This window comes from Heterodontus francisci, chromosome 3 (assembly GCF_036365525.1).
Source record: "Heterodontus francisci isolate sHetFra1 chromosome 3, sHetFra1.hap1, whole genome shotgun sequence".
In the NCBI taxonomy this organism is placed as follows: Eukaryota; Metazoa; Chordata; class Chondrichthyes; order Heterodontiformes; family Heterodontidae; genus Heterodontus; species Heterodontus francisci.
The window spans coordinates 125,570,036-125,593,570 of NC_090373.1; the positions used below are offsets into that span (position 1 = coordinate 125,570,036).

The following is a 23,535-nucleotide window of genomic DNA, read 5'->3' on the forward strand; positions in this document are numbered from 1 at the left end:
TGGTGAGCTGTTTTCTTGAACTGCTGTAGTCCATTTGGTGAAGATCATACTGGCTTTGATATAACTGAGTGGCTTGCTAGGCCCTTTCTGAGGGCAGTTAAGAGTCAACCACATTGTTGTGGGGCTGGAGTCTTATATAGGTCAGACCCAAAAAGGACACTAGATTTTCTTCCCTGAAGGACATTAGTGAACAGATGGGTTTTTAATAACAATCCAATAGTTGCATGGTCACCATTACAGATACCAGCTATTTTATTTCAAAATTATTTAATTGAATGAATTTAATTTCCCCAGCTGCTAGGTTCAGATTTGAACTCATTTTTCTGTATCATTATTCCAGGCCTCTGGATTACTAGTCCAGTAACATAACCATTAATATACAAACCCCTAATGTTTAGTACATATTGTAAGACTTTATTGGGGTAATGGAACACTAACATAAATGCTGCACTACTGATGCTGTCCACATGTACTTGAAAAACAAATACTGCTTTGCTTATTCAGGATTTAGAAAGGACCAAGCAATTGGATTAATCCACTAAGAATTTGCATTATACTCTATCCCAAGTAAAGCATGGCTACCCGACCCAAACCCAACTGGACCTAATGACATGTGTTGGGTTCGGGTCGGGTCGCTTTTCCAGGTTCAGCATTCGGGCTTGAGTCAGGTCAGGTCAGGTCGGGCGTGGGGAAAAATGAAAGGACTCGGGCCAGGTTGGGCTCAGGTCGGATGTGGTTTTGTTCGTCTCGGGTCGGGTTTCATTTGCAGACCCGAGCAGGCCTTTAATCCTAAATTGGTCCCAACATCAATCTTACTTAAGTACTTTTATACAGAGGTTGTTTTGGTGTATGTAATAGTAGTGTTTACTTAGCTAACTGATAATAGGTTGATACAGACCTCCCACTGTCAGTATTAGTACATATAACATTAGTTACATCAGGAAATGGAATGATTAAGCTGGTGAAGATCATTTCGGATGAATTTCAGATTTGCTAAACGTGCACTAATATAAACAAACCAAGAGGAATGTGACAAAATGGGTCAAAATCCTGGAACTCCCTACCTAATAGCGCTGTGGGAGTACCTTCACCACATGGACTGCAGCAGTTCAAGAAGCAAGTCCATCACCACCTTCTCAAAGGCATCTAGGGATAGGCAACAGATGTCAGCCTTGCCAGCAATGCCTACATCCCAAAAAATGATTTACAAAGCTAGGTGAAATGTCAAAATAATTTTGATTTTGCATTTATAGTTTAGGTTGCTAATAATTTCTGCACCTATGATTATTGGGATCATTATAGAAATATATTTTAAAATAAACTATTGGCATTAGTAATCTTGCATTTTTATAGCTAAGATATTTTGAACATTTAAGGAAGGTGGAAAGCACAATTATTTTGCTCCCCTACCCCAGTAGATCAGTATATTTTGTAACTTAGAAAGCAGCTTCAGTTTTGTACTTCAATGTCCTCCCAGAGGAAACCTTTATTTCCACTCGACATTGATCACAGACGTAATGGAAATGGCCCATGTGCATTATGTGGGGGAAGGAGTTTCCTTCTTTCCTTCTCAGCACTAAGATGCTACAAGCAGCACACATTACACATTTGTCACTACACTGCAGTACCTAGGTTTGTTTTTCTCTCAGTTTTCCAACTCTAAAGGCCAATAATTCATATTAAAATTAACACTTGTCAAATTATTTTAAAGAACCTCTTTCCACTTATTTCACAAAAGGTGAAATTATCTGTCATGATAATAATGGGGCGGCACAGTGGCGCAGTGGTTAGCACCGCAGCCTCACAGCTCCAGGGACCCGGGTTCGATGCCGGGTACTGCCTGTGTGGAGTTTGCAAGTTCTCCCTGTGTCTGCGTGGGTTTTCTCCGGGTGCTCCGGTTTCCTCCCACAAGCCAAAAAGACTTGCATGTTGATAGGTAAATTGGCCATTATAAATTGTCACTAGTATAGGTAGGTGGTAGGGAAATATAGGGACAGGTGGGGATGTTTGGTGGGAATGTGGGATTGGTGTAGGATTAGTATAAAAAATGGGTGGTTGATGTTCGGCACAGACTCGGTGGGCCGAAGGGCCTGTTTCAGTGCTGTATCTCTAATCTAATCTAATCTAATCTAATGAATGATGATTAAGGACTTTGTCAGACCTAAGAAAAAATTAGTCTAGAAATTCTGCAGAGGGAGGGTAAGTGTAGCAGAGAAGGTCTTCCAACTATCGCTTTGCTCTGCTGCTGACCCAATCCCTAGCCTTGTGGCTGGAACTATTTAAATATTTGGGGTGGGCACCTGTGCTTCTAGTGATGGAACAGAGGCAGTTTCCCCTGGAGGAGGCAGAACACCTTGCCACTCAGTGAGGGGGCATCTGAAGCTAAGTGGCATTAATACCTGTAATGATGCAGATGCAGGTCCTGCTAGGCCAATCAGGGGCAAATTAGGTAGAATTCTGAGGCTGGCAGAGGAACGTCCCCCAGATATGCTCCAAAGACATTCTGCAACTTAACAGTGGTGGTCCATAAAGTGCTGGCACCCCCAGAGGACAATTTTTCAGGCAAATGGCAAATAGCATGAACCCAGCAAATCTGGGTTCCACGCCAAAGTCAAAATCCTGCCTCTCCCAAGCTCCCTAATTTCTACCTAATAGTTTCTTTTTCAAGACAGCCAATTAACCCTCTCAAATTCTGATCCCTCATAAAGAATTGTATAAGTCTAGGATCAACATTACAGAGGTTCTATCCATCAAAATTCTCTCATGTCCACAAATCCGTTTTCTCCTAGTTCTGTCTCATTTCAATTGGTATATTCCGAGTTGCAGTTGCCCCACTCCTGTTGAGCTGTGATATTTAATGGGAATATTCTTTTCTGACTTTAATCATAGCTTCCACTGCTGATTTTAAATCCCTTCTCCGAGTATCAACACTCTGTGGTTTCATTGACTCTCCTGCATGCTCAACCCAGAGCTTAGGAGCTCTGGAGCTGCCTGACTGATACACAGCTGAATCAGGACAGTAGAGCAGAACACACTAACAGCTACCAGGAATACACAGGGCAGATACTACTACTGGGCCTACGACCATCGAATTACTTTGCCAGGAGATAAACCAGTCAAGTGGAAATCTGAGTCAGGATATAGCTTGTATATAAGACAATCGCCCCTACTTTTACCAACTAGTAGGAGCTTAAACTTCTAGTCTTTCATCTGGGTTTATATCAACCACCACTAAACTTTTAGTCATTAAAAAAATGAGTTTTAATTTTTTATAAAAGGGAATTTCTGAGGGAGCAGCTTCTTCTTTGGCATCTGATCACAAAAAAATTAGATAAAGAGAAAAGGTACATTATATATTTAAGGTCAAGAAAATCACTCTCTACCTTGGTATACTTGTTAACTGCTAAAACAATCAGATCACGGAGAAGGTTGCTACAATGATCTTCAAACAGGCTGACATTTGTCAAGTTTTCTCCAGTCAAATTCATAAACTGATGTGCATAAATTACCTGACCTAAAACAACAGGAGACAAAAGGCTCATCAGGATGTATAAAAAAGGACATAACAGGCAGTAGCATAAACAGCAGGAATATTTGCCACTTGCCATACGGAAATAACATGTACATTTATATATCTTCAAAGAGCCACTAGGGACCATAAGTTAATTAATAGGCATTGGGAAAAATTGAGAGGCTGTCAAATATGTGACATAAAATTAACTTTACATTGATTTTTTTTAAATTGGGGATGCATGATAGTGTTGACAATGTGTCTTTACAGTTTTCTTTTTCCTTCCCTTTTTGCAGTTCCATGAACTATTTCTAATCAACTAGCAAATGTCAACTGTAACATTTGAATAAACAATATGGAACTAGTCTCTGCACTCCATCTAGCTGGTCCCCAAAACTAACACTCGTGAATCACTTGCTCCCTTAAATATTTCTCCAACTCCTCCTTGAAGTTTTTCACACTATATGCCTCCCTAAGGCAGTCTACTTCAATTAAACCAAAACTGTCCTTGCACCTTCCATCTTAAGCCAGTGTCACCTCAGTGTAGAGTTTGTGGCAATTGTGAACATACTATCAGGGTTCAAATTAATCTATTTCCTTGAAAATCTTGAACGTTTCGATGACATCTTCACAGAGCCTTTAATTCTCCAGAGTAAATAATCTCAAACTCTTCAACCTCTTTTTGTGGCTTAATGTAAATATCAAATTGATTGTTTTTTTTGCAATGCCTTCAATTTCATTCACCAGATCAACATGGTATGTAAAGCCATTATATAGCTCAGAGATTTCATTAGAAAGATCCACAACCACAAATTATCCAGCCAAATAGTGCACCTATGAGATATCTTACTAATCATCCGATTTACATCTATTCACTTGAAGACTCTGAAGGCACTTCACAGATACCATATGAATACTATACAGGGGTAACCTTTAAATAAATTTCTGCTCTAAGAAAGAGTGTGACACACCTTTCCTTTTGTTCTCTTCCCTACCCAACCCACCCCACTCCCCACTTGCTTCAAACTTAATTCTTTTCTAACCTTTGCCAGTTCTGATGAAAGGTCACAGACCTGAAATTTTAACTCTGCTTCTCTCTCCACAGATACTGCCTGACCTGCTGAGTATTTCCAGCACTTGCTGTTTTAATTTCAGATTTCCAGCATCTGCAATATTTTGCTTTTCTATGTATGTATGTATTTTGCTTTATTGCATCCTCATAGTCTGAACTAGCATGTGGACGTACCTTGCTATTTTTCGCAAACATCGTTCCCCCAACACCTACATGTAAATTAATAATTAAAATAACAAACAGCAAATGTCCTAACACCAATCTTTGTGGGACGACCACTGGTAACCAGTCTCCAAGTAGATCCAAATCCATTGACTTCAGCTAGTTCTCAATCTGCTGCAGGAGTTTACTACTTCAAAAGATTCTATCTTGTACCTCTTGTGAGGTACCTTCTCAAAGGTTTTCTGAAAGTCAAGGTAGACAACGAATATCAGGTTACCCTCATCCACTAACAGATCTCTGCATCTTGGCATCTGTGCATTCCCTTTAATATCTCCGTAAGTGCACCAAGTTAACACTAGGTGAAGCTTGGGGAGATTCTTACTCAAGACCAAAAGGTATATTTACTCTGTTATCTATCCTGCTGATCGTGCAAAAATTAGCCGAGATCAAAGAATCTTGTCAGTAGCAAGATGGCAAATGTCTCCTGGATGACCAAAATGTTGCTAACGAATGGGCTATTGTTTGGGAACTCTTCAAAATTGTGGTCCATTTCACATTTAAAACACTCAACTAACACTATACAGAAAACTCAGCATGGGGCACACGCAGCAACCAACTAGTTCAGGCAAACTTCTGCTCGAATTTAAGACAACTCAGGTCTGAGTCCTATTTGTACACAAAATGGCCACAGAATCCCAAACTGTGACTTCTATAGACGAGTATGCTTACCCGACATTTTCTCCCCGAGTATATGCAGAATTTCTAGCACTGACCAGTGAATGTCCAGATGCAAATGCAGCAAATGCCAGGATGGTGGAAAAACCTATAAAGATGAACATGCTGATCAGCAAGACATGCACTACATAGCACCATATCACTTAGAAACATCTGCAAGTGTTTCACTTGCCATGAATTTCTTTGGAGTTTAGTGACTCATTACAAGAATAAACAGTAAGATCCCCCAAAAAAGCAAAGAGATAGATGACCAGTTAAACAGTGAAAAATCAAAGCAGGTGGTATCTTTTAATGCTGGAAATGCCCAAAGAAACAGGCCAGGTGGGATTGAAGCAGGCATTTTTAATGAGGGATATGAGAAGCACACTGACAGATGAGATGGGGGTGGGGCACTGTCCATGGCAGGATGAAGAGCCCCAAGAATGGGCAAAGAGTGCAGGCGAGACCTGAGATCACGATCTGCAATGCCACCACTCGTGGCAGAGTTGAATGATGGCAGACACCAGCGTTACATGTAGCATAATCTGAGATCTGAAACTGTGCGGTAATGACTGGCATTACTAGGGATGTTACAGATCAGTAATCAAACTGACAATGTAAATGCACGAGAGTGTCATCTACTGGCATCACAAGAGAATGGTTACAGATAAGTGTAATAAAATGTTGATAGATTAACATGAGGATGTCCATAGAAATGCTACTTTGGACTTTTCAATGGAACACATGACGATATGTTATCTTATTCATTCACGGGATTGGGCGTCGCTGGGAATGCCAGGATTTTATTGCCTGTCCCTAATTGTCCTGGAGAAGGTGAGCCACCTTCATGAACCGCTGCAGTTACCTGACATTTTCTCCCCGAGTATATGCAGAATTTCTAGCACTGACCAGTGAATGTCCAGTTGCAAATGGGGAGGCCTTAAGGGGAGGCAGTGGCCTAGTGGTAATGTCACTGGACTAGTAATCCAGAAACCCAGGCTAATGCTCGTGGGTCATGGGTTTGAATCCCACCACAGCAGATGGTGAAATTTGAACTCAATTAACAAGTCTCAAATTAAAAAACTAGTCAAATGGTGACCATGAAACCATTGTCGATTGATGTAAAGGTTCACTAATATCCTTTAGGGAAGGAAATCTGCCATCCTTACCTGGTCTGGCCTACATGTGACTCCAGACCCACAGCAATGTGGTTGACTCTTAAATGCCCTCTGAAATGGCCTAACAAGCCACTCAGTTCAAGAGCAATTAGGGATGGGCAATAAATGCTGGCCTAGCCAGCGATGCCCACATCCCACGAACGAATAAAAAAAGTTCATGTGGTGTTCATATACCCACAGTGCCGCTACAGAGGGAGTTCCAGGATTTTGAGCCAGCTACAATGAAGGAACAGTGATATATTTCCAAGTTAGGATGATGTGTGACTTGGATGGTAAATTGCAGGTGGTTGTGTTCCCATGTGCCTGCTCCTCTTGTTCTTCTAGGTGGCAAAGGTCACGGGTTTAAAAGATGCTGTCGAAGCTGCCTTGGCAAGTTGCTGCAGTGCATCTTGTGGATGGAACACACTACGGAAACAGTGCACCAGGGGTGTAGGAGTGAATGTTAAGATGGTGGATGGGTGCCAATCAAGTGGGCTGTTTTGTCCTGGACCGTGTCGAGCTTCTTGAGTGATTTTGCAACTACACTCATCCAGGCAAGTGGAGAATATTCCATCACACTCCTGACTTGTGCTTTGTCGATCGTGGAAAAGCTTTGGGAAGTCAGGAGGTGAGTTACTCTCCGCCAGCCTTTGACCTGCTCATGTAGTCACAGTATTTAGGTGGCTTGTCCAGTTCAGTTTCTAGTCAATGGTAACCCCCAAGATGTTGATAGTGGGGGATTCAGCGATAGTAATGCCTTTGACTATCAAAGGGAGATGGTTAGATTCTCGCTTGTTGGAGATGGTCATTGCCCGACACGAATGGTACTTGCCTCTTATGAGCCCAAGCCTGGATGTTGTTCAGTCTTGCTGCATGCGGGCACAGACTGCTTCAATATCTGAAGAGTTGCGAATGGTACTGAATACTGTGCAATCATCAGCAGATCTCCCCAATTCTGACCTTATGATGGAGGGAAGGTTACTGGTGAAGCAGTTGAAGATGATTGGGCTTAGGACACTACCCTGAGGAACTCCTGCAGCAATGTCCTGGGGCTGAGATGACTCACCTCCAACAACTACAACAATCTTCCTTTGCGCTAGGTATGACTTGTCAGTGGAGAGTTTTCCCCCTAATTCCCAATTACTTCAATTTTACTCGAGCCCTTTGATGCCAAACTCAGTCAAATTGCCTTGATGTCACGAGCAGTCACTCTGAACTCACCTCTGGAATTCAGCTCTTTTGTCCATGTTGGAACCAAGGCTGTAATAAGGTCAGGAGTCAAGTGGCCCTGGCGGAACCCAAACTGAGGATCGGTGAGCAGGTTACTGCTGAATAAATGCCACTTGGTAGCACTGTCAACAACACGTTCCATCACGTTGCTGACCATTGAGAGTAGACTGATGGGGCAGCAATTGGTTGGACTGGATTTGTCCTACTTTTTAATGGCACTTTTCTATTGATATGTATAAATTCTCTGTGCCAATTCAAGATCTTGCATGGCACAGCTCTCTGATTTAATTAATCAGGAGAAAAATTCTGTAATCATTGGCTCCATACTACATGTTGCAGAGCTGTAAGGAAATACCAGCTTTCCGTCATATACACCAGAAGATTCCATGGCATGCTATACATTCAATTCATTCTGGTTGTCACTACTGTATAAACCTATTCCCATTATGATTTATTGCATGCAATTCCTGTGATACACAAAACATCCCTTTCACATTTTGGCATGTTCAAGTTGCAAATAAACATGGCTTCAACACTGAGTGTTCAGACGTGCTCTTCAGATCGTATAAAGTGCACTGATGATGTGGGCCACAACCTTCTGGAAGTTTTATCAACTCAGGTACAGAGCGCAAGCTATGGTTTACTTAACATTCATCAGGTTTTCACTAACAGACTTAGAGACTTATTTATAAAATATGACACAAACCTTTCCCTGGTTCTGTATTGAGAGGTTGGCTAGGATATTGCTGGAAAGTTCACGGAGATGGCCAACAAACAGAGTGAGTGCATGTAGTTCCTCCACTAATACAGTGGGCAGCTGGACTTCCAATTCTTCATATGGATGGACTGGTTCCTCACTTAATCCTCCTGAAGACTCAAGATATCTGTACAACAAAAAAGTATATTTTTAAAAATTACTTCTGTATTTAATTTTGCATTAAAATTACAATTTCCACCTGAGTGACAGATTTTTAAATCTCCCACACTTCCCACTTCCAGCTCCTAGCATCAAGCACTCCCAGGTTAGCTACAGTATGGTTAAGTGTCTCAGCCTCACCCTCAGAAAAACACTTCTTCTACACCATTTTCCCTTTCCAATACTAACGATTCTGTGACTTCTGACAGATTACTAATTTGACCATATATTCGTGTTAATTAAGAGAAGTTTTGTGCTTTAAGCCTATAGCGACCTGTAATCACCAACCAGTCTCTCTTTAATGCCAACTTTAAATGTAACCCTTTGGTACTAGCATCTTCAACGCAATGTACAATCAATCACATTTTCTTACTGCAATTTCAAAAACCAGCAAATCTCATATTTCTAAGACTACCTGCAGCCTATTGGTTTCTCTACGTTTTGGATACCTATATTCAGTATTGATCAAAAGCAGCATCAAATACTGCACAGAGCTGGGAGAGGTTAGATGCCAGATCATGTGTTCTGTTCCCTGAATTGAGCTCTACTGTCAGAAAGAAGCACTATGGAGGTCAGACATCTCTTCGCAGGGTAAGGAGGGAAAAGGAGCAGGAGGGAAATGGGGGGAAGATGATGCACCAACATGGATCACCCTCATCCTTCTAAAGTTGGCAGAAGAAAGACACTGACTGTACCTGGATTCAGTCCATTTACAAGACTGAAAGACATCCAGGAGAAAGAGAGGATAAACATAAAAATGGGGTGAGGGAGAAGCAGAAAAAAGTACTGTAAAGTAGATGAATAAATTATTTTCACTAGCTACTCCACCACTTTGCATAACTCTGATTTACCATTTGAAGTTACTACAATGGATCACATCCTTTCTTCTGAACAAACAAATTGCACTGAATACACTCTTCATATGTAATTTAACCTAGAACGTGAGTCAGAATGTATGCTGTGTCCCTAATGCTTTCATGTTACAATCCTTGCTAGATTACAGTTGGATTGCTGTGGGCAGCTTTGAGCACCCTGACAACAGGAGGTCGTGGGTTCAAGTTCCATTCCGGGACTAGAGCTTAAAATCAAGACTGACACTCCAATGCGGTACTGAGGGAGTGCTGCATTGTCAGAGATACCATCTTTCAGATGAAACATTAAACCAAGGCCCCATCTGCCTTCTCAAGGTGGATGTAAAAGATCCCATGACACTATTTCGAAGAAGTGCAGCAGCATTATCCCCAGTGTCCTGACCAATATTTATCCTTCAATCAACATCACAAAAACTGATTATCAGGCCATTATCACATTGCTGTTTGTGGGAGCTTGCTGTGTGCAAATTGGTTGCCCTGTTTCCTACATTACAACAGTGACTGCACTTCAAAAGTACTTCAATGGCTGTAAAGTGCTTTGGTGGTTGTGAATGACGCTATATAAATGCAAGTCATTTGTTCTTTTACCCCATCAGAAATATTGCAGCCGTGGAAAGAGTCACTAGGATTACACCAAGATGGAAAGGATATAGTGCAAAGAGGTACTTAAAATAAATGACTATATTGAGCAGGGTAGATTAAGGTTTAGGGAAGATTTAAATGAAGTGTTCAAAATTATGCAACGGTTTAGAGGGAAAATGGTGAAATAGTATTTCCATTGGCTTATGGATCAGTAACAAGGAGGTATAACTCAGGATCAGTTTTAGAAGGGAGGTTAAAATGGGAGGTTGGAAAGACATTTTTCCACAAAAAGTGTTATTAGAGTATAGAACGCATAACCAAGTTGTGGAAGCTGAGTCAATCAAGATAGTTAAGAGAGAATTAGATAAGCACAAAGATACTAAAGGATACAGAAAATGGAATTAACTTTGGTGGTGACAGCTAGCTCTAGGACAAGGGGGTGGAAGGTCATCAGGGGTAGATGGAAATGTGGAGTAATCAGTTCAGCCATGAACTTACTGAATGGCGGAGCAGGCTCGAAGGGTCGAGTGGCCTACTCCTGCTCCTAATTTGTATGTTCGTATTCAAAGGACCAGCTGCTGTGGTAAATTTACAGAATTCTACAATGACTATTCCAAAACTGACAAGCAGAATCATTCAAGCTCCATCCTTTCACAAGTAACACATATTCTCCAGATCAGTTTAGCGGCTCTTCAGTATTATCTTGGAAACATTCTTAACAGGTGTCATACCTGCAAATAAACACCTTGACGTATTGGAGGAAATTAACGCACTGCTGTCTGATTTCAGCTGCTTCAACATATACGCTATTAGCATGTCCTGTGTTTTTAAAAAAAGTCAACATAAATAAGCATTACATCAAACTGCATACAATTTACAGCATTCCAATGAGAAGTTACTTACTTTTGTATTGACCAGATTTTCCTGTCAAAATAATGTTGACACTAATGACACACACCATTATTTATGCATAACTAGTTTTGCAACTTCAAGCGGGGGGGGGGGGGGGGGTGGTTAGGGGGGCAGATGCGCAGTTAAACACAAATATTCGAAAGGTGCTGTCCGATTTTGCCATTAGCTTTGAGAAAACATCATCTCTCTGTCTGCCTCACCACTGAAATGTATTGAATGGCATAAAGTTGCTGCACTAAAACCGTGGCAGAAGGTTATTTTTGTCCGTTCCAGTCTAAGAATGCTTTTAATGATGTAATAGGTGTTAGTTTCTGCCAATCAACCTCTCTGGCATAAGTGTGGCTCCTCATTCCTTCAGGTTTTCATTGTTGTTGGAAGCTTTATAAATGCCAAAATTAAAACATAAAAACATTTATTTTTACTTTTCCTTTCTGTCTCTTTTTCTCTCTCTTAACCCAATCTTCCTTTCCCATAGTCTTCATTTCTCCTTCTATTTCTCTCTCCTGATTTGGCATTGAATTCACCCACTCTAATTTACACTTCTTTCTCAGTCTTAGCGCTGATAATTTCACAATCCTTCAATCCAATTGGCTGAGTAAGTACACAGTTGCTTGCCCTGTTCACTGAGGTCCCAGATGCCTGGTTTTTCTCTCACTGCGATGTTATCAGTTCACACTTTCAGCAACTTTACACGCAAAAATGTAAAAACCTAAACGTGCAAGGGTAAATCTAACTAATGGCAGATGCTGTTAGATACTCTGCTACAGAAAACTATGGCACAATATTTATTCACGGTGCTTGGAAAACAGCAGTTCAATATGTTGAACTGCAACTTAAAGATGTCTTCCTGTAACTTTGCCTGTTTAAATAGCAACTGGACACATTTGCAATTAAAACATAGGAGGAGAAATTGATCTCTATCACATTCATTTTTTGGGCAAAAAATGAGCGTTACAGGGAACGCTGGCACCACCTCATGCACCTGATCTACCAAGATTTACGTCGGCTGCCAAATTAGAAACAGACGACTTCTAAGTTTTCAAGGCGTCCCTTGAATATGCTAGTCAGGGTCCTACTGCCTGTTTTTATAGGGCCTTGCTCCAAATTTGGCAAAGCCTGGGCCACATATGGATTGCTCAGATTTTCCAGGTCTACTGTGGCCTAACTAGCAGTCCTGTGGACAAAAGGTTAACTTACATTTTATTCACCTATGCTTATTGGAGCCAGGATCTATCGGCGGGCTGACTCAGTGTTGGAGTCAGCAAATTCTCCTGAAGCACCCTACTGCTGAGCTACATCTGGACGCCCAATTGGCATCCACAGCTCATCAGTTTTATGCAGATGTGGCCCCAGGAACAGTTTCCCGCCAGCCTTGGCCTGACATCTCCAGGCAGGCGTTACCCACTCTGCACTGCTTTCCAGCACTACTTCAATTTCTCAGCCATACTTTCTTGTGTTCTAATCAAACTGCAAACAGACTTCCTTGCAGTTTGAGAATACGTAGTATAGCTAGCTAGTATAGCTATAAATAGAGGAGCTAGATGTCTCAGCTCGATTATCTCACCATTCAATCCAATAATTTATATTTAATTTTCCAGTATAGCATACAGGGGTGTGTTCTTCTGTTTGCAATTATCTAATGTAACAGAGCTAACCAAAAAACTGCTCCTCTGGGTAAAACAGCGACTATAACACTATACAGCATCTGGCTTACAAGAGAATGTAATAGCTCTATACTTCCAGATTTCTAGTCAGAACTTAAAGGAAAACAGTAATGTTGGGTGAAATACCCTCAAAGCAAAATGTTTCCCCCATTTATTTTTGCCACTGCTTCCCATTTGAAACTGTTAAGACAAATTCATTTCACTTGGAACACTTATGGCCAGCAGAGAAATTATACTTTCTTCCAGGCATTGTGCGATAATTTGAACTGAGTTGTAAACCAAAGAGACAGTGCCTACAGTGCCCAACCAGTCCTTCCCATTTTTTCTCCTTCCCTAATGTGTTAAGTATTGAAGATTCAGGGTGACGTCCCAAATGAAAGATTAACAACTGTGACACTGCAGATTTGTCAAGGGATAACCAACAATCAGAACACATCCACAAAGACAAATGACACTCAGTTTCTCTTGAAGGGGAGAAAACAAATAGGTGGCAACTATTAAACAAAATGAAGCTGCATGCCAGAGAAAGAATATTGTACAATAAACAAATCAATAATTAATAATAAGACAGACAATGTTAACATTCCAAAATTAAATTACTGAAACATGAATCTGTTAGAAATCGAGCTCAATCTTTCCACTGAGATTTACTTGCTAGTAATAAATCAATGCTGCCCTTACATTATACATTAATATAAGTTTTTATATTTCAATACTTGACTCAAACTAGTAAGATTTGTCACCAAATACAAAAAGAGCTAGCCTGACTGGACATGAGTGACAATTATTATTTTAACCAACATCTTTCATCAATCAGTAAGGAAGAGAAAGGAACCATTCAGCTTGAAACTTGCCAAAATCACATGAAGTAGTCTGTGCCAAGCCTTCTAAACGGCTGATCTGTTGTCTGAAAAAGAACAAATTTAGATTGTTACAAATTAAGTCACCTTTATTTATACATTACAAAAATCATCAGTTTAGATGGAGGCCACGTACAAAAATTAATATTTACAACTGGATTACAAAAAAACTGATTTGTGGAATCATTTACGTGAATGAATTTGCAGATATGGAATACTTCCTAAAATAGCACAAGTCCAGGAAAAGGATCCATTCTTTAATTTTTAATGTGCACACTGATACTTGATACATGACCCAACCCTGGTGTTTGAATCTGATTGCTCATATCCAAAGAATTTACAGCACAGAAGGATGTTGTTCGGCTACTGCACTGGAGCTACTAGGTTCTAATCCCATTTCCCTGACCTATCATATAACTTTTTTTTTATTCATTCATGGGATGTGGGTGCCACTGGCTATGCCAGCATTTATTGCCCATCCCTAATTGCCCTTGAGAAGGTGGTGGTGTGCCGCCTTCTTGAACCGCTGCAGTCCATGTGAGGTAGGTACACCCATAGTGCTGTTAGGAAGGGAGTTCCAGGATTTTGACCCAGTGACAGTAAAGGAACAGCGATATAGTTCCAAGTCAGGATGGTGTGTGGCTTGGAAGGGAACTTGCAGCTGGTGGTGTTCCCATGATTCTGCTGCCCTTATCCTTCTAGTTGGTAGAGGTCGAGGGTTTGGAAGGTGCTGTTTAAGGAGCCTTGGTGCGTTGCTGCAGTGCATCTTGTAGATGGTACACACTGCTGCCACTGTGTGTCGGTGATGGAGGGAGTGAATGTTTGCGGATGGGGTGCCAATCAAGTAGGCTGCTTTGTCCTGGATGATGTAGAGCTTCTTGAGTGGTTTTGGAGCTTCACCCGTCCTGGCAAGTGAACAGTAGTCCATCACACTCCTGACTTGTGCTGGTGGTCATGGTGGACAGGCTTTGGGGAGTCAGGAGGTGAGTTACTCACTGCAGGATTCCTAGCCTCTGACCTGCACTTGTAGCCATTTATATGGCTACACCAGTTCAGTTTCTGGTCAATGGTAATCCCCAGGATGTTGATAGTGGGGGATTCAGTGATCGCTCTGCCAATGAATGTCATGGGGAGATGGTTAGATTATCTCTTGTTTGAGGTAGTCATTGCCTGGCACAAATGTTACTTGCCTCTTGTCCAGGTCTTGCTGCATTTCTACATGGACTGCTTCAGTATCTGAGGAGTTGTGAATGGTGCTGAACATTGTGCAATCATCAGTGAACATTCCCACTTCTGACCTTATGATTAAAGGAAGGTCATTGATGAAGCAGCTGAAGATGGTTGGGCCGAAGACACTACCCTGAGGAACTCCTGCAGTGATGTCCTGGAGGTCAGATGATTGACCTTCGACAATCACACCATCTTCCTTTGTGTAAGGTATGACTCCAACCAGCGGAGGGTTTTTCCCCCGATTCCCATTGACCTCAGTTTTGCTAGGGCTTCTTGATGCCATACTCGATCAAATGCTGCCTTGATGTCAAAGGCAGTAACTCTCACCTCACCTCTTGAGTTTAGCTCTTTTGTTCATGTTTGAACCAAGGCTTTAATTAGGTCACGAGCTGAGTCACTCTCGCAGAACCCAAACTGAGCATCACCGAGCAGGTTATTGCTAAGCAAGTGCCACTTGATAGCACTGTCGATTACACCTTCCATCACTTTACTGATGATTGAGAGTAGACTGATACGGTGGTAATTGACCGGGTTGGATTTGTCCTGTTTTTTGTGTACAGGACATACCTGGGCAATTTTCCACATTGCCGGTTAGATGCCAGTGTTGTAGCTGTACTGGAACAGCTTGGCTAGGGCTGTGGCAAGTTCTGGAGCACAGGTCTTCAGTACTACTGCCGGAATGTTCACAGGGCCCATAGCCTTTGCAGTATCCAGTGCCTTCAGTCATTTCTTGATATCACGTGGAGTGAATCGAATTGGTTGAAGACTGGCATCTGTAATGTTGGGGACTTCAGGAGGAGGCCGGGATGGATCATCCACTCAGCACTTCTGGCTGAAGATTGTTGCAAATGCTTCTGCCTTGTATTTTGCACTAATGTGCTGGGCTCCCCCATCATTGAGGATGGGGATATTTGTGGAGCCACCTCCTCCAATTAGTTGCTTAATTGTCCGCCACCATTCATGACTGGATGTGACAGGACTGCAGAGCTTAGATCTGATCCGTTGGTTGTGGGATCGCTTAGCTCTGTCTATTGCAAGCTGCTTACGTTGTTTGGCACACATGTAGCCCTCTGTTTAGCTTCACCAGGTTGACACCTCATTTTGAGGTATGCCTGGTGCTGCTCCTGGCTTGCTCTTCTGCACTCTTCATTGAACCAGGAACCCGGCTTGATGGTAATGGTAGAGTGGGGGATATGCCAGGCCATGAGGTTACAGATTGTGGTTGAGTACAATTCTGTGCCTGCTGATGGCCCACAGTGCCTCATTGATGTCCAGTTTTGCATTGCTAGATCTGTTCGAAATCTATCCCATTTAGAATGGTGGTAGTGCCACACAACACGATGGAGGGTATCCTCAATGTGAAGACGGGACTTCGTCTCCACAAGGACAGTGCTTTGGCCACTCCTACCAATACTGTCATGGACCGATGCATCTGCGACAGGCACATTGGTGAGGACGAGGTCAAGAATGTTTTTCCCTCTTGTTGGTTCCCTCACCACCTGTCACAGACCCAGTCTAGCAGCTATGTCCTTTAGGACTCGGCCAGCTCGGTCAGTAATGGTGCTACCAAGCCACTTTTGATGATGGACATTGAAGTCCCCCACCCAGAGCACATTTTGTGCCCTTGCCACCCTCAGTGCTTCCTCCAAGTGGTGTTCAACATGGAGGAGTACTGACTCATCAGCTGAGGGAGGGCTGTAGGTGGTAATCAGCAGGAGGTTTCCTTGCCCACGTTTGACCTGATGCCATGAGAATTCATGGGGTCCAGAGTCGATGTTGAGGACTCTCAGGGCAACTCCCTCCCGGCTGTATACCACTGTGCCACCGCCTCTGGTGGGTCTGTCCTGCCGGTGGGACAGGACATACCCAGGGAAGGTGACGGCAGTTTAATATTCTTCCTTTTCAAATACTTATCAAATTCCCTTTTAAATAGCCACTTGTGATAAGCCATGCTCTTATAACCTACATTAAGAAAATTCTTCTTGCTTCCCCCTCTGTTCTTTGAGTTGTAAGCTCGGTATATACGCCTTTGTTTATTCAGCAATCAGCAGAAATAATGTTTCAACTTTAATCCACTTAAAATCTTTCATAATTTCCCTGACTTTCACTGTCCCAGTGAAAAAGCTCCAACATTTCAAGCCTTCCTTCGTAAGTATAACCTCTCATTCCCGAGAGCCTTTGAGCGAATCTTTGCTGTGCCCGTTCCATCGTTCTTCTGTCCCATCGTTCTTAACACCTCTAATAAAATAAAACATCCCAAGGCACTTTGCAGGAGTGTTATCAAGCAAAGTTTCACACCAAGCCACATAAGGAGATATTAGGGCAAATAACCAAAAGCTTGGTCAATGAGATAGGTTTTAAGGAGCATCTTAAAAGAGGAGAGAGCGCATGAGAGGCTGAGAGGTTTAGGAAGCAAATTCCAGAGTTTAGGGTGTTGGCAACTGAAGGCTTGGCTGCCTGTGGTGGGGGGATGAAAATCAGGGTGCTCAAGAGGCCAGAATTGGAAGAGTGCAGATATCTTGGAGGGTTGTAAGGCTGGAGGAGGTTACAGAGATAGGAATGGGCGAAGATATGGAATGACTGGAAAATAAGGATGAGAATTTTAAAATCGAGGTGTTGCTGAACTGGGAGCCAATGTATGTCAGCCAGCACAGGGCTTAAAATATTCCTTAGGCTATGCAACAGAGTTTAAAATGTTTTACTTTCAAAACCAGCAAAGAATGATGAAAAAAATAATTATGAGGTAGAAAGCAGAGTATGAGAGAAAACTTAGCTGGTAATATTAAAAAAGTAAGAGTTTCTCCAAGTATTTAAATAGGAAAAGAGTAACTAGAGCTGGAGTTGGTCCTCTAGAGAGTGAGTCTGGGGGACTAATAATGGAAAACAAGGAAATGTCGGAGGCATTGAACAGGTATTTTGTGTCTGCTTTCACGAGAAGACTTAGAAAACCTCCCAAAGATACTTGACAAGCAAGAGGTGAAAGGAAGGGAGGAACTTAAAACATTCACCATCACCAGGGAAAAGGTACTGGGAAAACTATTAGACCTAAAGACTGACAAGTCCCAGGACCAGATGGATGCATCCTAGGGTCTTAAAAGAAGTGGCTGCAGAGATAGTAGAGGCGTTTGTTGTGATCTTCCAAATTCCTTAGATTCTGGAAGGGTACCAGCAGATTGGAAAACAGCAAATGTAACACCTTTATTCAAGAAAGGAGGGAGACAGAAAGCGGGAAACTATACGTCAGTTAGCCTAACATCTGTCTTAGGGAAATTACTAGAATCCATTATTAAGGGGGTTATAGCAGGATACTTAGAAAATCATAATGGGATCAAATAGTTTTGTGAAAGAGAAATCGTGTCTAATTAATTTATTGGAGTTCTTCAAGGAAGTAACAAGCAAGGTGGATGAAGGGGAACCTGTAGATGTGGTGTACTTGGATTTCCACAAGGCATTTGATAAGGTGCCACATTAAAGGTTACTACACAAGATAAGAGCACATAGTGCAGGGGTAACATATTACCATGGATAAAGGACTTTAGCTAACAGAACGCAGAGAGAAGGGTTAAATGGGTCTTTTTCAGGTTGGCAAGCTGTAACAAGTGGAGCGCCACAGGGAATAGTGCTGGGGCCTCAACCATTTACAATTTATATCAATGACTTGGATGAAGGGATCGAATGTATGGTAGCTAAATTTGCCAATGACACCAAGATAGGAAGGAAAGTAAGTTGTCAAGAGGAGGTAAAGAGTCTACAAAAGGAGATAGATAGGTTAAGCAAGTGGGCAAAAATTTGCAACTGGAGTATAAAGTGGGAAAATGTGAACTTGCCCACTTTGGCAAAAAGAACAGAAAAGCTGCACACTATTTAAATGGAGAGAGATTGCAGAACTTGATAGTACAGAGGGATATGAGTGTCCTGGTACATGAATGACAAAAGGTTAGCACGCAGGTACAGCAAGTGATTAGAAAGGCAAATGGAATGTTGGTGTTTATTGCAAGGGAAATCGAGAATAAAATTAGGGAATTTTTACTGCAGATGTACAGCACCTTGGTGAGACCACATCTGGAGTACTATGTACAGTTTTGGTCTCCTTATTTGAAAAAGAATATAATTGTGTTCGAAGCAGTTCAGAGGTGGTTCACTCGACTAACTCCAAGAATAAAGGGCTTATCTTTTGAAGAAAGGTTGAACAGGTTGGGCCTATACTCATTGGAGTTTAGAAGAACAAAAGGTGATTGTACTGAAACATATAAGATCCTGAGGGAATAAACGCAAAATACTGCATAAGCTGGAAATCTGAAATAAAAACAAGAAATGCTGGAAATACACAGCAGGTTTGGCAGCATCTCTGGAGAGAGAAGCAGAGTTAATGTTTCAGGTCATTGACCTAATTCTGCCAGTTCTGAAGAAGGGTCACTGACCTGAAACGTTAACTTTGCTTCTCTCTCCACAGATGCTGCCAGACCTGCTGAGTATTTCCAAGATCCTGAGGGGACTTGATAGAGTGGATACTGGGAGGATGTTTCCTCTTGTGGGGGAGACTAGAATTAGGGGACACAGTTTAAAAATAAGAGGTCTCTTTTTAAAGACAGAGATGAGGAGAACTTTTCTTTCTCAAAGGGTTGTTAGTCTGTGGAATTCTCTTCCCCAGAAAACAGTGGAGTCTGGGTCATTGAATTTACTCAAGGCGGAGTTAGATAGATTTTTGATAGACAAGGGAGTCAAGGGCTATGGGGCACAGACAGGAAAGTAGAGTTGAGACCACAATCAGATCAGCCATGATCTTATCGAATGGCACAGAAGGTTCGAAGGGCCGAATGGCCTACTCCTGCTCCCAAGTCCTATGTTAACATCAGATTTGGGTTAATTTCTTCATTGCCACATTTCAGGATTTCAGATTATGCCACCACAGGGAAACCTTGGTGTAATATATTCTAAAAATGTCCCTATTGAGGGTAACAGAGGAGTTAATTTCACAGGACAACAGGACTGGGAAATATGGATCAGAATTTTAAAAGTGTGTCTACGCCTGCATGCTTCAGAAAACGAAAGCTAATATGGATATGGCATTGTTCGTTCACACCTATTCTGATCAAAATAACTCAATTCATCTGATCATCTGGGTTAGCTGCCACAGTTGTCTGGTGAGATTCCACCTCAAGGTTAGATTTAACAAAAAGAAAGAATTTCCGAGTCAGTGAAGTTTAACAAAGCTTGGCAAAGCCAGATATGAGCCAGAGCTGTAAATTATGAAAAAGCTGGTCAGTTTGCTCAAGAAGAAGCTGGTCTGAAAGGCAGTAAAGTGAATATTCCATCTGCTATTCGGGATAGTGTGGCAGATTTTCACTGTTTTGTGTTGTTACTGAAAATTGTAGGAGGAGCTTTAAAAAGTCTGGAATTGCTAGTTTTGTTCAGTCACATACTTTACAAATACAAACCAGCCTCTTGATTTCTCATTGACCTCAATTTACTAGAAATTCTGTCTATCAAAAGATTGGAGAAGAGCACATGAGCATGAGCATAGCAAAAGACACACATCCAGTCAGATGTCAAGAGTGGCACATTGTTACATACCCTGGGTTACGATATTGTTTAACTCTGTCACATGCTCTGTCATGTATGAGGCGCTGAATCTGCTTACAGAAACAACTGATGCCACTTAGCCCAAAACAGTACTAAAGTAAGACCTTAAACTTGAAACAGATATATATATATATATATATACATATATATTTAAAATCATGTAAATAGCATGCATTTCTTGCCAATAAAACCTTACTTCCTGTGTCACCATTTTGTGTAACATTTATGGTGAAAAAAACAAGCTGAAGATTGATCTGAATATCTTCTCGATCCAAGTTCCATTCATCCATCATCTCTGTGTTCGCTGATCTACGTTGGCTCCCGGTCCAGCAAAGCTGTTTCCGATCCCTCCATAGCCTCACCCTCCCTATCTCTATAATCTCCTCTAGGCTTTCCAAGATCTCTGCGCTCCTCGAATTCTGGCTTTTTGCAGATCTCCAATTTTAATCACTCCACCATTGACAGTCATGCCTTAGCTACCTAGGTCCTGTGCTCTGGAATTTCTTCCCTAGAACACTTATGTTAATATTTTTATTGTTGCCCCCTTCATTGCATCCTGCATCCATTCTTATCAGTACTAACCATCCTGTTTTTTCCTCAGTAGCCTGCTATTCCCCTCTCCCTGCAACTGTCTTGTTCTGGGCTCTCCTTGCTTTTCATTACTCCATTTCTAATTATGCGCCGAGCCACATGCCCGGCTTCCTTCTTGCTTCCTAAGTAGCTTAGGCCTTCAGCCACCCACTTGCCTCCCCTTCTGATCCCAGGAGCAAAAACGCTGCCCACCTTTTCCAAAGATTCATTGTTTTCTTCTTGTTTGCAATTTTTGTTTAACGTTCACATCAGCACATTTGTAATCCAACTTTCTTCTTTTCACAACCCAATTTCTCACAAACCATTTAATTAAAAACAGAAGCAAAATATTTCAAATGCTGGAAATCTGAAATAAAAACAGAGAATGCTGAAAATACACAGCATGTCAGGGAGCACAGGCAGCATCTGTGGGAAGAGAAACCTGAAACGTTAACTCTGTTTCTGTCTCCACAAATGCTGCCTGACTTGTTAAATATTTCCAGCATTCTCTGTTTTTATTTTTAATCAAGAGAATCTGGCATTCAGTCACCATAAATTGGTAACGCTTTGATTCAACCAAGTGGTGTGCCAGGCCACTTCAGAGGGCAGTTAAGATTCAACCACGATGTTGTCGGACTGGAGTCACATATAGGCCAGACTGGGTAAGGATAGCAATTTTTCTTCTGCTAAGTTATGGCAAATGGCACCTGTAGCATGCTTAGAAAAAAATAGATGACATTAGCCAGGTGGGTCCCAAAGCTTTCCACCACTGGGAGTTTTCTCATCTCATGCCTGGATCTGTTGTTGACAAAGGAAAATGTGATTGCCATGATTAGTTAACAACTTCAATATCGTTGGGCCATACAACAACCAAGATGGTAAAAGGTAAACTAGATGGACTTCCGTCCTTTTTCATCTAGCAGTTCCTATGCTCCTACATTTCCTAAAGGACTGTCATGGTCCTGTAGTTTTTTTTCTCCTGGGAATATGCAGTTTGTCTTTAAAGTTTGCAAAAGATCAGTACTGTTTTAAGAACCAGCAAGCCTCAGGCATTATAGAAAATGCATTTTTGGTTACCGTTGGATATACCCATATGGAGAGGGAACCAACAGCTTCAGAGAATGCATCCTGGTTACCCGTCAACAGCCATTCAGAGACAGCTATTCAGAAGGTGCATTCTCATCACCTTGGATACAGCCACTTAGACTGAGCATCATGCGATAAATTTGTTACAATTCAATTTTGAACTGGCTTATTAGTTGGAGACAGTTTGTTCTAACAGAGAACACAGAGACAGCTGGCGTTAGCAACTGAAAGAAGAGCATTCAGCCATTTAAACTGAATTTTGTCTGTTTAATTATCTCTCAAAATTCTAAAAAAAAGTCAAGCCAAAACAGAGATCTCTGACAATTTAAACTAAAGGAAGGGAAGTTAGACTCTGACAATCTTTTATCCCTCAAAAATTCTAAAGCCAAATTGCTTCATTTTAAAAAGTGTTTGAAGTCATTAATTGTTGAAATTCGCTGAAGGAAGGAAAGCATCACTTCCTGCTGGAATTAGACTACGGACTGTTCGACTGTGGAAGAAACTTTTTCCCCATCGGACAGCTGTGAGGACTTCAAGCAAAATTGGACTGTAAATTTGCAAGGACTCTAATTTTTTCTATTTTAAATGTTTATATTTTCATAGTGTTTAAGAATTTAGTTTTTTTAATTAAACAGTTAATTTGTTCATTTAAAGACACCTGGTTTGGCTAACCTCATTCGGGCGTTAATAGATGATACAATTTGGCTGGATCTTTCTTTAATTTGGAAAGTTTAAAATGATATGTTAGGCGATCTGTGGAGGGACGGGATTGAATTAACAAAATCGTATATTTTGATTGGGGGCTTTGACTGGAGCGGTTGGTCGTAACAAGGATATCATTATAACCCAGTGAGAAAGGGGTCTAGGTTTCCCTCTCAGCCTTCACCTGGTCTTACCATAACAGGATTTTATTTTTAACACACCTTGTTTTGAGCTCCCCCTTAGTGAATCCTTATTCACTTACTTCCAATTATAAGGCAAGGAAACTAGCCAAACAAGTTTTCTTAGGTTTAAAGAAAAAGGTCAAACTTTTTTAAACTTAAACTCTAATTTGGTTAACGCCTATGACGCGCCCATGCTAACATGCATATGCAGTACACACATGCAGATAGAGACAGAAAAGAGAAGAAAATAAAGTGGAAAAGTTTGAGGCGTTCTCTGAAGAGGGTTTTTGTTACGGTTCTTCGAGCTCACTGTAGAGTCCTTGATTGTAGGTAGGTCTTGCTCTTCGTTGGGGCCCAGTATTCTTCTTAAACCTTGCTCGCTGCAGGCGACCCTTCCCTCTTGGGGTTCATGCGTCTTCAGTGGATTTGGAGTTCCGTGAGAAAGAGAGGGAGAGCCAGACAGGAGAGGTCTTTTTCCGTCCAGGAGCATACTGCAGTCTCCGAGTTCAAAACTCTTCGCACAATTAGGA

At 41.6% G+C, this 23,535-nt stretch overlaps 1 protein-coding gene across 6 annotated transcripts in view; it reads right to left on the bottom strand.

Moving 5' to 3' along the window:
- Positions 1-23,535, bottom strand: part of mms22l (MMS22-like, DNA repair protein) — a 176,928-nt gene that overhangs the window by 142,273 nt on the left and 11,120 nt on the right. For all 6 annotated transcript variants that reach the window (XM_068025904.1, XM_068025889.1, XM_068025917.1 and 3 more), the window contains 5 exons: positions 13,647-13,699; positions 10,948-11,035; positions 8,553-8,730; positions 5,475-5,568; positions 3,384-3,514 (listed from right to left, as the gene is read on the bottom strand). In XM_068025904.1, the coding sequence (XP_067882005.1) occupies positions 3,384-3,514; positions 5,475-5,568; positions 8,553-8,730; positions 10,948-11,035; positions 13,647-13,699 (544 nt within the window). The remainder of the gene's footprint in view (positions 1-3,383; positions 3,515-5,474; positions 5,569-8,552; positions 8,731-10,947; positions 11,036-13,646; positions 13,700-23,535) is intronic.